This window comes from Barbus barbus, assembly GCF_936440315.1.
Source record: "Barbus barbus genome assembly, chromosome: 5".
Taxonomy (NCBI): domain Eukaryota; kingdom Metazoa; phylum Chordata; class Actinopteri; order Cypriniformes; family Cyprinidae; genus Barbus; species Barbus barbus.
The window spans coordinates 7,831,526-7,845,318 of NC_136733.1; the positions used below are offsets into that span (position 1 = coordinate 7,831,526).

General features: G+C 37.8%; 1 protein-coding gene across 2 annotated transcripts in view; it reads right to left on the bottom strand.

The window, feature by feature from the left end:
* LOC306869924 (regulator of G-protein signaling 3-like) overlaps positions 1-13,793 on the bottom strand; it is a 100,292-nt gene that overhangs the window by 23,450 nt on the left and 63,049 nt on the right. For both annotated transcript variants that reach the window (XM_079416876.1, XM_079416875.1), the window contains exon 3: positions 3,078-3,148. In XM_079416876.1, coding sequence (XP_079273002.1) covers positions 3,078-3,148 — 71 coding nt within the window. The remainder of the gene's footprint in view (positions 1-3,077; positions 3,149-13,793) is intronic.

The window sequence follows — 13,793 nt, forward strand, 5'->3', positions numbered from 1 at the left end:
TTTCTAGCTTAGATACTTTTGTATGGTTGTCTGGATATATCAAACAATAGAGGGTGGAGTCAGAGTAAATAACCTTTGCCAACAAGACAGGCTATTTGAACTTCGTCTAAACTGACATTCTGCAAAACAATAAAACAAGGATAAATAAACACAAATAAGGGTTAATTACTATAGACCCCACATCACTGCAAACCATGCTTTTAAGTTAGTCAACTGGTCAATCTGTGACATTTAGATTCTCTGTTGGTTGAATGACAGGACACAGCTTAACTCACAGCTGAACTTTGGTACGCAGTGCAAGACTTATTCACGCAAGTTTGTGTTTGCAGTCTTGCTTTCACATGAATGGAAGTGAATTCAATGCAAAGTCTTGTGTTACTGTGACTTAATGCAGCTGAAACAACAGAATCAGAACAGCTGCAAACTAGTGGTGTGTATGTGTAAAATAAACCACTCCTATGACATGCACTACTTGTACTGAGCTATGAAGAACTTCTGATTTTAAATAATGTGGCCAGTTATTTTATGTTTATGTATGTTTTCAATGTGCTGCAGTCACCTAGTTCCCCAAATACCTCTTAAAATAAGTGTCTGCAAGAAGATTAAACCATTACAACCTCTTGAGAGACAGACGCGATATTCAGTCAGTGGAGTATTAAGTTGTAATCCCTCAAACGGATAGGGGGAAAGCAGTGGCTGCTAAACATACCAGATCATTTCACCACAGATTGGCCGAAGGCACTAGGCCTGAAAGACTAAAAAATGGTGTCAGTACTCTAAACATGTATCTTCTGTTAAAATTAATTTATAAATAGAAGATCAGCATGATCAATAATTGAAAAACACAGTTAAGACGAATTCAATTTATAGAGATTTCATCAAATTCAAGTTTTTTCATAAAAAAATATATTTTTGTCATTAACATGATTTAAGTAACAAACTGCATTCTCTTGAGTCTGTATGTACAAAGTTCAAAGGTTTGGGGAATGATTGATTGATATTAAAAGTTTAGTTCACCCAAAAATGAAAATTCTGTCATTAATTACTCACCCTCATGTCGTTCCAAACCCGTAATCAGCGTTGTTTACGTTCAATATATACTCTCCAAAATGGCAGAAGATGGTAACTCGGGGAGAAGAATTGTTGAATAAATTATGCTATTTTTGTTTTCTTTGCGCACAAAAAGTATTCTCGTAGCTTCGCAAAATTACGGCTGAACCACTGATGTCACATGGACTGTTTTACCGATGTCCTTGCTATGTTTCTGGACCTGGTAACATAGCAGTTGCATTGCTGTCTATGGAGGGTCAAAGAGCTCTCAAATTTGATCAGAAATATCTTAGATTGTGTTCCAAAGATGAACTAAGGTCTTATGGGTTTGGAACGGCATGAGGGTGAGTAATTAATGACAGAATTTTCATTTTTGGGTGAACTAACCCTTTAATACTTTTATACAGAGGGGATGCATTAAATTCATCAAAAGTCACAGAAAGGAATTAGAACCTAATCAGAAATGTTTGATGAGCAGCAAATCAGCATATAAGAATATATCTGAAGGATCATGTGATACTGAAGATAGGAGTAATGATGCTGAAAATTTAGCTTTGAGCACAGATATATATATATGTGTTTGTTTGTTTTACTTGTAAATACATTCAAATACAAAACAGTTGTTTTAAATTGTAACACTATGACATTTTAAGATTTTTTGAAAGATTTATTTTTAATATTTAATACTGCTGCATTTTTGATCAAATAAATGTAGCGTTGTTGAAGAGACATTTTTTGAAAACTGGAAAAAAATCCAACCCTATTTTTTTTAAAGATAGTGTAGGTGCCCTGAATATTGTTATCACAAATGCTGTACTAAATAGAATATGGAAGTAGTTTCTGCTCTTTGGATTTACATTTTAAAATTTGAGTCACCATATCAAAAGAAACATTCTCTGTGCACAATGAAAAAGTTTGATTCAGACAGTTCCAGTTAACCGTTCCAGACAGTACAAACGTGTCCTCTATTGTGTTGACCTGAGCACAGGGCAGTTGATGCCATGAGGAGCCGTTTTAACTCTATTGTTCTGTAGGTGTGAAAAGTGTTAATAAATACCTAGAGACACTTTGGCACAATTCACACTTCACAATACAAAGGCTCAGATTAACTGTCTGTGAAGAGTTTAACACAGTATCACACGTGATAAGACATGCACACACACATACAAGCTCTAGTGAGCTATGACCACTAACCATCCTAACCATCATGGAACTGAAGAAGTTTGAGAAACTATAAATGTAGGACACAATTTTTAGAGTTTCTTTTATAGCTTGTGCAACACACATAGACTGCATACAATGCTGCCTTAAAATTTAGCCAAATTAGGTTAAAGGTAGTTTTTCCTTTTTTACAAATAAAATACCTAACCAATCTACATCCTGACTACAATCAATCTGATTTCACAATGTGCTATTACTGTCTTCAATCAAATGAAAAAATACTGGTTCAATCTTATAAATCTCTTAGTAACACGTCATAATAAGGCTCCATTTATTAACATTAGTCAACAACAAAACACTGAAAAGGATTTACCTGCAAACAATTTCCACTCAGAAACTGCTAGTAAATTTAATAAACAATTGCAAAGAAATGGCAAGTAACACATTGAATTCAACATGAAAGTTTGAAGTAGAAAGACTAGCATTTTCTTGTACTAAAATACTCCAATAGTCTTTCCAATTTTGAAAAATCGAATATATTTCAATGTAGTTAACTTGAACTAACAATGGCATTTTTACATTTTCTAAAGCCTTTACTAATCTTAGTTAATATTATTTACAATATTTACTAATACTGTGCATTATTAGTCTTGTGTCTGTTCGTTTTATTGAACTAGTGGAAATTTCACTATTGGATTAAAAGAACTAACGAAGAACTAAAGACCAACAATGAGATTTTCTGAGAGCCCTCAAATTTTTCAAAACATCACATTAAACGATAAAATAAGTTAACTCGTTGAGACTGATAACTCTCACCAGCACCAGTGATAAACATATAATGCAGAGAAAATGGGAATGGGACTCACAGGTTTTTGGATTTCTTCTTCTTGGTCCCGTCAGGATGCACGTCACAGCTGCATTCAGAGTCGGCGCTCAGCTGTGGAGAGACCAACAGTCGGCATCATCCAGTAAGTTTAGCAATGCAGAATTCCAGTTCCACAAGTAGCTAAACCAAGACAAGTTAATCCTCACTGCCTGGTACAGGACATAGCTCTACACTGTGAGGGTGAGTGTGTGTGTGACCCTGATTTCTGTAATCCTCAGCAGCGAGTGTGTGAGATTGTGTGCGTATGTGATAGGCTCAGTTGGTTTCCAGCCATGCCTGGATTAAAGCAAGGGGCTCAGGCCTTGGAGTCACATTACACTTCCTGTCCTCAGAGGGATATAATAGGCTGAATGGACCGAGGAGAAAACAGGGGGAGGGGGAGTGAAATTGGACTGTCAGTCTGAAGGTTTGAAACCACTTTGTATGTAGAAGAATGAGCCATTGTGTGCAAGTCCCATCTTGACCCATGGTCTGGCTGTGGCCATACATGGCACAGACCTCTCATGTTGCAACTGGACAATAAACAGCTTTTCTTGGCCCTCTCGGTTATACAAATATTTCCCCTTCTGTATATATAATGTTTTGTATCGCGTCTGCGCTCCCTTGGGATTTGTCACACCTCTGAAAATTAGGCCTTATCGAGCAAAAACATTGTTTCAACAAACTCTTGTGACAATGGCACAATATTCTCTAGATTTGGAACTTTATTGTGGTGTACGGTGTTTAGGAGTAATGGCAAAGTAAGATAAACAAATAATAAGGATAATAATAAAACATAGAGATAGAGATAATAGAGATAATAAAACAAACAAACCTACTGTATTTAAATACAGTGGCTGTCCTTTTTAATTGTCAGGCCATTTTACTTTTGTCTAGCTTGTTTGATGTTTTATAATAAAATGTTTCCATTTTTTATCATTATAAATTAGCCTGAATTCTAATTTGTGTTATTTTCATATCATTGATATACTGTTACAGTTTCGTTGATAGAGGTTAGTATTAAAAAAAAAAAAAAAAAAATTGAATTGAACCATCCATTTTGTACAAACATTTGCATTCACACTTACAGCTACAAAAAACTGATTGTCTATTAAATGCATAAATACATGTGCAAAATTGTGGTGCATAGTTGTGATGAAACGAAAGGAGTGACAGGTTTTTTTTGTTTTGTTTTTTTGCCATGTACATCACAAATAAGTGTAAGTGTAATGGTTTATCAAACAAATAAACAAAAAAAGTAGGCCGTTGACTTGATTTGTGGGTGTTTTTAAGCTGACTAAATGACTGGAGAACTGTATCACTAGAGAGAAGTCTGTCGTTTATTGGGTTATGGCTATTTTGTTTAAAGATTTCAAAGTCAAATAAATAAATACATAGTATGTCATTTTATCAATAACATGCATTTATGAACTAGATATGGAAAAGTTTCATTTCACACCAACTTTAAGTCCATAATTTCTATTAGGTAGTTACAACTCACCTCAGTACAGGGGTAGTTCAAAACAACTCCACACAGAAGCTTTTTATTATATTTATAGGTATCTATAAGTACACCCCTTAGCATTAATAACGTCGATGGGCATGATTGAGTTATCTTACAGTCAAGAAACTCTTTAAATGGGTAGTTCTGAATTTAGATGGGTAGTTTTGAGAACAGCGTTATCAGAACCCACCCATAATCTCACAGGGGTCAGAACGGTCAGCTCTGGCATCACAATAAAGCAACTAATCTTAGGACCCTGAATGTGGGAAGCAGGAAACACAGATTCCCAGAGGATCCATTTCTGCAGGCTCTGATGCCAGGAGCAGGAGAGGTTGCATTATATATTTTATTATTATTTTATTATTTTTCCTATCTCTTTACCTCACAATTGTAAAACGCATCTTGTGTACTACTGACTTTAAAACACTGCAATCAAAGATATTTACACAAGTTTATATAAATGTCACATTATATTTTTGAACACTTGAACACTTTTGAACACTTTCAACTGCTGGATGAAAAAAAAAAAAACCTGGTATAGCACACATACAGTGGCATTCAAAAGTTTGTGCACCCCTAGTTGTTATTTATTTATTTACTTACTTGCTTACTATGAATAGTTAAGAGAGTAAAAAAAAAAAAAAATGAATTACACTCCAACAAGTAGCCTATAAAGATTATTTGGTCTGTTTACACTTTTAGGGTTTATTCACACTTGTCTCCTTTGGTTCGATTGAATTGAACTCAAGTTTATCCCTTTGTGCGGATCTTTTGGGAAGGTGTGAATACAGCAATCACACCCGGATGCGGACCAAACAACTGTACCGAGACCCAGCTCAAGAGGTGGTCTCGATCCGGTTCCAAACAGACTCTGGTACAGTTGAATGGATGAACCAATGGATGGATGACCTTAGCACACGTGTGGGGTTGTTTACAATTTCTGGTTCACTTGCAAAAAGGGTAGTGTGAAAGCGAACCACACCAAAAAAAAAAACTAGCAGACTTCCCTGGTGTGAGTACACCCTTAGAGTATAAAAAAGGAAATGTGCACCATGCGAGAGACTTGAACTCTCAGATAACCTTTACCAAGGTCTCAGAAATTAGCTTGTTAGGTCTATAGCTTGTTCACAATCATTGTTAGGAAAGGCCAGATGAAAATTTCAAAGCTTTGTATATACTCTGACTTCTCAAAAGATTTCCCAACAATCATATAATTTAGCAGATTGTGTTGCTGCACAAAATATACCTTTGTGGATGAATCAAGTCAAGAAAAGCTTTCCTGCCTCCTCACTACAAAATTCACTGTCTGAAGTTAGCAAATGAACATCCAAACAAGCCTGACACATTTTGGAAACGTGGAATCATGAAGTAAAAACAACTTTTTTTGACAGCAACAAACAAATATACGTTTTGGAGGGGAGAAAATGTGCAGAACTTAATTTAAAAGATCACCTCTGCAACTGCTTGGATGGATCATTCTTCTGGCTTGTGTTGAAGCCAGTGACATAGGGAACATTTCACTGCTAGAGGAAAGAACAGATCCAATTAAATAACTGGAAGCAAATATTCTGGAAGCAAACATCACACTGTCTGTAAAAAAAAAAAAAAAAAAAAAAAGCTTAAGTTGATAAGAGGGTGGCTTTTACAACAGAATCCTGCTCCTAAACACATGCAAAATCCACAATGGACTACCTCAAGATGTGCAAGTTGAAGCTTTAGCTATGATTCTCACAGTCCCCTGAACTAAGTATCACTGAAAATCTGTGGATATTCTCTCAAAAAGCAAGAGAGACTATAATTTACAGAATAGGATCCTTTTGCAAGGAACAATGGGCGCAAATTCTCCAGAAAAGAATTGAAAGGCTCTTAGCTAGCTAAAATTAAAATTTACAAGCTGTGGTACTGTCCAAAAGTGGTGCTTAAGTACTGACCATTGCAATTATTGTAATCTTGATACCGTTTAACCCCTTTCACACTGCACATTGCTCCCGGAAAATTGCCGGAGTGCCTTCTGTGTGAACGCAAACACATCCCGGGATTAATTCCAGGATCGAACCCGGGTTGGGGACCTAGTAACATTGCTGGGTTCAGTCCTGGTGTTGTGCTGAAATTGGTGACCTATCGAAAACTGGTGGACCATGCCGCCATTTTCAAAGGCTCGTTCAGGATCCTCCGGTGCAGAGAGTAGTGACGCGCTGGTCCTCCCACTCAGAGGCTATGTTGCAGTCGGCTCATGATGACGTCGACTGGGACATTTTCCGGGTGAGTTCTTCTGACATCAGCGAGTTCACGGATGTAGCATTAAGCTTTGTAAACACGCTAACCGAGCAAGCTACAGAAACAATAACTATAAGGACATTCTCCAATCAGAAACCGTGGGTGGACAGAACAATCCGTGCTGCAGTTAACACATGCACTGCCGCTTAAAATGAGGCTGCAGACGTGCAGTAAGAGCCGCCAAACACTGATACAGAGAGAGAATCGAGTCTCATTTCCAGCTCAATGACTCTCGACGGATGTGGCAGGGACTGAGGACCATCTGTGCCTTCGGAAACAAATCCTCCGCTGAGGTGAGAGCAGATCCGTTGCTGGCCGACGAGTTAAACATCTTCTACGGCCGCTTCGATTGCAACGGCGGCGGCGCGTCTCTGCCATCCAGCGCGTCAGGAAGCAGCAGGCAGAGCAGCGATGATCCTGTAATCACCGTGTCGGAGGATGAGGTTCGGAGGGCGCTAAAGAAAGTGAACGTCAGGAAAGAAGGCGGACCTGATGGGATAACCGGCCGTGTTCTGAGGTCCTGCGCCGATCAGCTCTCTGGTTTGTTCACTTCCATCTTTAATGAGTCCCTTGCTACCTCCGTGGTTCCCACCTCATTCAAAAAAATCCATCATTATCCCTGTGCCAAAGAACAATAAACCCTCTTGCCTGAATGACTATCGCCCAGTTGCCCTCACATCAATAGTCATGAAGGTTTTTGAGGGACTTGTAAAGAGCCACATTTGCTCCTCCATACCCGATACTTTGGACCCCCTTCAGTTTGCCTATCGCCCAAACAGACCTACGGAAGATGCCATCTCTCACGTCCTCCACTCTTCCCTCACACACATGGACAGCAACAATGGGAATTATGTAAGGCTGCTATTCATTGACTATAGCTCAGCTTTCAACACTATAGTCCCCATCAAGCTGGCTTCTAAACTCACAGACCTCGGCCTAAACTCCTCACTCTGTGACTGGATTCAAGACTTCCTCACCGGCAGACCTCAAGTGGTGAAAGTTGGCCAGTTCACCTCAAACTCCATCACCCTGAACGTATGAGCCCCACAGAGCTGTGTCCTGAGTCCCCTGCTCTACTCTCTCTACACGCATGACTGCGTGTCCTCTCACAGCTCGACATCTATCATCAAATTCGCTGATGATACTGTGGTTCTGGGCCTCATCTCCAACAATGATGAGACCGCATACTTGGATGAGGTAGAGAGACTCACATCATGGTGCCAGGACAACTGTCTCTCTCTGAATGTGAGCAAAACTAAAGAGCTGATCGTGGACTTTAGGAAGAGACAGCAGCAGCCCTACACTACTCTTATGATCAGTGGGACCCCTGTGGAGAGGGTGAGTAGCTTCAGGTACCTCGGTGTAAACATCTCCGAGAACCTGACTTGGACTACACACATCCAAACACAGGTTAAGAAAGCCAGGCAAAGACTGTACCATCTGCGACAGCTGAGGAAATTCAGGGTCTCACCAGCAATCCTGAAAACGTTCTATTCAGGGACCATAGAAAGTGTATTGATTCAGTGCATCTCAGTGTGGTATGGAAACAGCTCCAATCAGGACTGCAAAGCTCTACAGAGAGTTGTGCGCTTAGCTGAGCGCATCTCAGGGTCTGCTCTCCCCTCGCTGCAGGACATCTACCTCAAACGCTGCAAAAATAGAGCTGTCAAAATTATCAAGGACTCTAATCACCCTGGTAACCAACTATTCACTTTGCTTCCATCTGGTAAGCGCTTCTGTAGTAATACACAACACAATAATATCCAATATCAATATTCTGTATTGGGTCTGGGCTATATAAGGCTCAGGTGTGGCTCAGATTTGGGGATTCTGGTTTACTTAAGGCTGAGAATTGGTACCAATAATAAAACCTGTTTTAGCCCAGGGCCAGTTAAGGGTGATTACTGGCTGAGATTCGGGCTGGTTATGGCCCATGTGTGGCCCTTGTCTTTATTCCAGTTCTGGGCCAAACGATCCTGGGATGATTCCCAGAACACATTTCCCGCGTATTTTCTGGAATCTCTGCGTGAAAGAGGCTTAAAATTAATAATAAGGAAATGTCATGTTTTTCTTAATACTGTAGCTTACCTTTTGAAAACAGAACATCTTCCAGTCGCAATTAGCTATTCATCATAACAGAAATTTGGACCAGGGGTGCAAAAACTATTGCACACACTTACAGTATGTGTATTTTTCATATAGAAGATGTTTTTTTTTTTTTTTTTTCTTAAAATTGACTGTGATGAGTTCAGATGATGTTAGCTTCCATCTATATGCGTTTACACTGAAATCCATTAGTTTTGCTGATGTACTGTAACGAATTGGCTGTACATTAAGCCCTTGTGTCTGAGAATTTAATAGTTAAAGTATTAGTTCACAAAATTATGTTTTACACTATGCCTCTCTAAGCTTATTCACGTTTACATACACAAACTTGGTGCATCCCAGCAGGCAATGTGTCCCACTAAGTTTGACGTAATTAATGCCAAATGGCATTGCATGTTGTAACCAAACAGTGCATGGAGAACTGTATTTCAGAGCTGTGACAGAGAGGAAGGTTTTTGTGAATAATGCTTAAATTTTGGTCTGTTCCAAATATATATAAAATGGCTTCAGTAGACTAGAAACATGGCATACAAGTTGTATGGGGGTCAATAAAATATAAGGATGATACAACATAATGAAGAAAAAGCATCAATAAATGAATAAAAAATGTTGTTTGACATTTTATTATTAGCTATTAGAGGGGGAAAAAGCTTCACTAAGTAATTAAGTAATATTTGAAAAGGGTAAGGGACGGGTTAGGGTTAATCAGTAATGTTGTGTGATCAACATGCAGGCCAAAAAAAAAAAAACAACAGAAAACTATATCATATAAAGCACCCTGCAAACCTTCATGACTGTGTCAACTCTCCAAAACCTAATGATATGTATGAATATTTTGATTAAAATATCAAATTGTGTGTGGGGGGGTGTATAGGCCGATTCATTTATTTATTTTCTTTTATAGACAAGTTTACATCACTGATGTGTTTACTCACTTTTTTTATTGTATGCCTTCTTGGAAAAGAGCACTGTCATATTTCAGGCTGATTGTAGAAGATGGTAGCAGAATTTAATTTAGTTCATGGGTGAACTATTCATTTAATACTCTGGACTCTGTCAAAAGTAACGGTGACTAACTAAACATCAATGTGCTTTAAAGAGAGTTGCTCAGCTTTGCTTCAGTTTATGTACAAAATGTTGTTCTACAATGAAAAGAGCCCACTAAAATGTCAAGTAAAAACATTAGAATGATACTGATGTAAATGCACACACACATAAAATGATGTTAGAGGAAGTCCATTAGTGTGTGACCAGCAGGCTTCTATAAAACAGTCATGCGAAGCGTTTCAGGTGGATTGCAGATGTAACAATATTTACCCTAGTGTTTCTCAACAGGATGTTTATGAATTAGAAATATGTTTCCATCACTTGCTAAGGTCATGTCAGTTTTTCAAAAATATTGTTTCAAATAAACTACAGAAAACTATTCTTGGGCCATGCAGTGAGCCAGCCAAAACCAGCTGTGGCAATAAATAAATAAGGGATAGTCAATGGCTAGCTTTTAAGGATTTAGGTAAAATCCTTTAATGCATGACATGGAGGCAAAGAACCACCCGACGCGACCACTTTCAATTAAAGCAGCGCATTAGTATGGAACGGTGATTACACTGACCTGGAACTACCTGTGCATTAAACGGTTTTACTGCATACCTACCAGCCAATCAGAATCCAGTATTCAGACAGACCATGAAATAAATAAACAAATAACCTAAATAAGAGTGTTAGGTTAAAGAGAGAGTCAGCTATCATCATCTGGTAATAAATGCCAAATATTATCGTGATATGCAATATCTAGCATGTGCAATACTAGGGATGTGTTAATAGAAAATAGAAAATAATTTAAAACCTGTAAGGATAACGTTTAAACAGTAAGGATAAGGCTTCATGCACTGGTTGATAGGCTATGTTGGATGAAGCACTGCTCACTCTCTGGCTAGTATAGACTGTAGTGTCAGATTGCTATGTAAACAGTTCATCGCACAGTTCATGTTGCTATAACTGTATTTATTTATTCCAGAGCAGGTGGGCCATATTCTTAACTATGGTGACGTGTGTGTATTGGCGCGCTAAAGGGTGGCCATAGTTATGTTCCAATACAGAGGACTACTGAACGTCACAATTGTTCATCAACTGGACTGTTTTTACTTTTTTGGTCACCAGGTCAATGCTTATCAGCTGCTGAGGTGCTCTGAGTGCTCTTCCTAGAGTGTTCTGGGTGGTTGCTATGGCATTACTTAAATCCCTAATGCAATAATAATATAGAAGGCATCAATAATATGATGTTTGCAAACCGTATTAATACTTTCATACCGTATGAGACTATCAATAATGATGGTACTATATGAGTAATATCCTGTGTGTGTCCTCAACACAAATGTGAAAAAGAAGTGTGCTTAATCACTTGTAGGATACTTGAAATTAAAATTATATTTAAAAAACTGTACCTGCATATTATACAGTATTAATGTAAAAGCCACCTAAGTGTACTTAAAGAGAGATGCTTCCATGATGGTTTCATAGTATATTTATTTTCCACTATCAAGTAATTAAAAAACACTTTTAAGTTAAAATAATTGCATTTAATATAAATGCATAATATATGTTATTTTTATTACAAACAAGATGCAAAAGTAGAATGAAAACCTCACATTCAGTTTGCATTTTTGAGTATATTCGTTTAAAGCATATGTGACCCTGGACCACAAAACCAGTCATAAGTGTACATTTTTTTTTAAATTGAGATTTATACATCACCCGAAAGCTGAATAAATAAGCTTTCCATTGATGTATGATTTGTTAGGATAGGACAATATTTGGCTGAGATACTGAAAATCTGGAATCTGAGGGTCCAAATGAAGTCCTTAGCAATGCATATTACTAATAAAAAATTTAGTTTTAATATATTTATGGTATGAAATTTACAAAATATCTTCATTGAACATGATCTTTACTTAATGTCCTAATGATTTTTGGCATAAAAGAAAAAATTATATATTTTTTGACCGATATAATGTATTTTTGGCTATTGCTACAAATATACCCCAGCGACTTAAGACTGGTTTTGTGGTCCAGAGTCCAGGGTCCAGGGTCCAGGGGTATTTCAGTAATAAGCACTCTTTTTAAAAGCAAGCTAAAATGTACTTCTTTTTCACAGTTAAGTCTTTAATATGAGCTTTGTGAATGTAAAGATAAGCTAAATACTGTTGATACTGTAAAAGACCCTGAATCCCAGTCACTGGGAAAACACTGCTGGCTTATGTCCTCCTGTGCATACCACAAAACACATGCTCAAACTGAATCTCTCCCAGCATGAGCTGGGTTTGCGCACTGGCCCTGAGCTAAAAATAACCTACCCACATGGGCCGCACCGCAGAGAAAGAAAGAAAGAGAGAAATCAGGACAAAAAGGGAAATCTGTTAGGAAACATGTCGAGAAAGCTATTAAAGAATTAAAGACTGAAGACAGACACATTGAGGAGTCAATGACAGCATCAGATTATACATCAAATCCCACATGGCTAAACTGATGATACTCTGAACAGCCAGTCACATGAAACAGAGAGAGAGCTGGCATGATTCACATTCCACATCAATATGATCATTATGAACAACTCTGGAATTAGTGCTAGAACTAAAGTTCCTTATGGAAGTATACCTGTTTTAATCAAATTCTAACATTGGTTTTACACTGAGGACACAGGGATGCAATAACTTTACTTAAATTAGCTGACAAATGTATGTGATGTAATATAACTGTAACACCTTAAATGAGTTCGAAGTGCCAACAGCGAAGCTGGCTCAAGCCAAAACAGATCACGACTCAACAGAAAGTTACTTTTAAAAGTAATGCTTTACAATATTGTATTACTCCATTTAAAAAAAAAAAGCATCTAATTAGTAAATGTTTTTGGAAAGTAATGCATTACATTATTTTTGCAATACTTTTTGTCACCTGGGCCGGGTTTGCTTATTTGTTAAAAGTTATATTTTTGGCAACATTCTGCAGGTTAAAGGGACAATTGCAATGCTCACAGAAACACGGTGGTTATAATGCTGATGAAGATACGTCAATTGACCTATTATACTCTTCACGACCTCTGTAAAATACGGTGAAAAATACACAGATGAATGCATACTGTGTGCACCTGTAAAACAATCTGAACTCATACTGCAGTCATACGTAGCCATGCATGTAATTACATACAATAGCCTGCTTTATAATGCACTAGCTCTTTATGCAGGGATGTATTATTAGTTTTGTTGCTCACTCATTCCATTATGCATCCTTCACATTCTAGACTGCAGCAGTGCCTGCTCACTTTTTCTGCATGCAGCCATGATTTTGGAAGTATAAAGATAAAACATTTAAATATTTTTAGGGCATAGAAATACTATTATATCATTAACAGTGCTTCATGAGAGTGGTTGGCACTAAAAAAAAGTTATTTTGGCATGCTTTGCTTTCTTTTATTGCCAGACAGGTGCATATTTCTTTGCAGAATCTTTGGTAATGCAGTTACTTTAATGTAGTTTTTATCAGGAATTCTGCAGAAGGAAACACTATGCATTAAAGGGATAGTTCTCCCAAAAAGGAAAATTCTGATCGTGTAAAGCCTGTGTTATACTTTCCGTGTGTGCAATCCGGACGCGTACACGAACAGCGCAGACGCGGACTACTTGTATTTATACTACCAAAAGTGTAAGCTGGTGGTCTGCTCCGCGGACGTGTTCCACAAATGCACAGTAGATTGGCTTGAACAGTAAACAAACATGTGAACAAACAATTGCCCAGAGTTATTGCACATCTGGCTGTCTTTATATTGTTTTATCA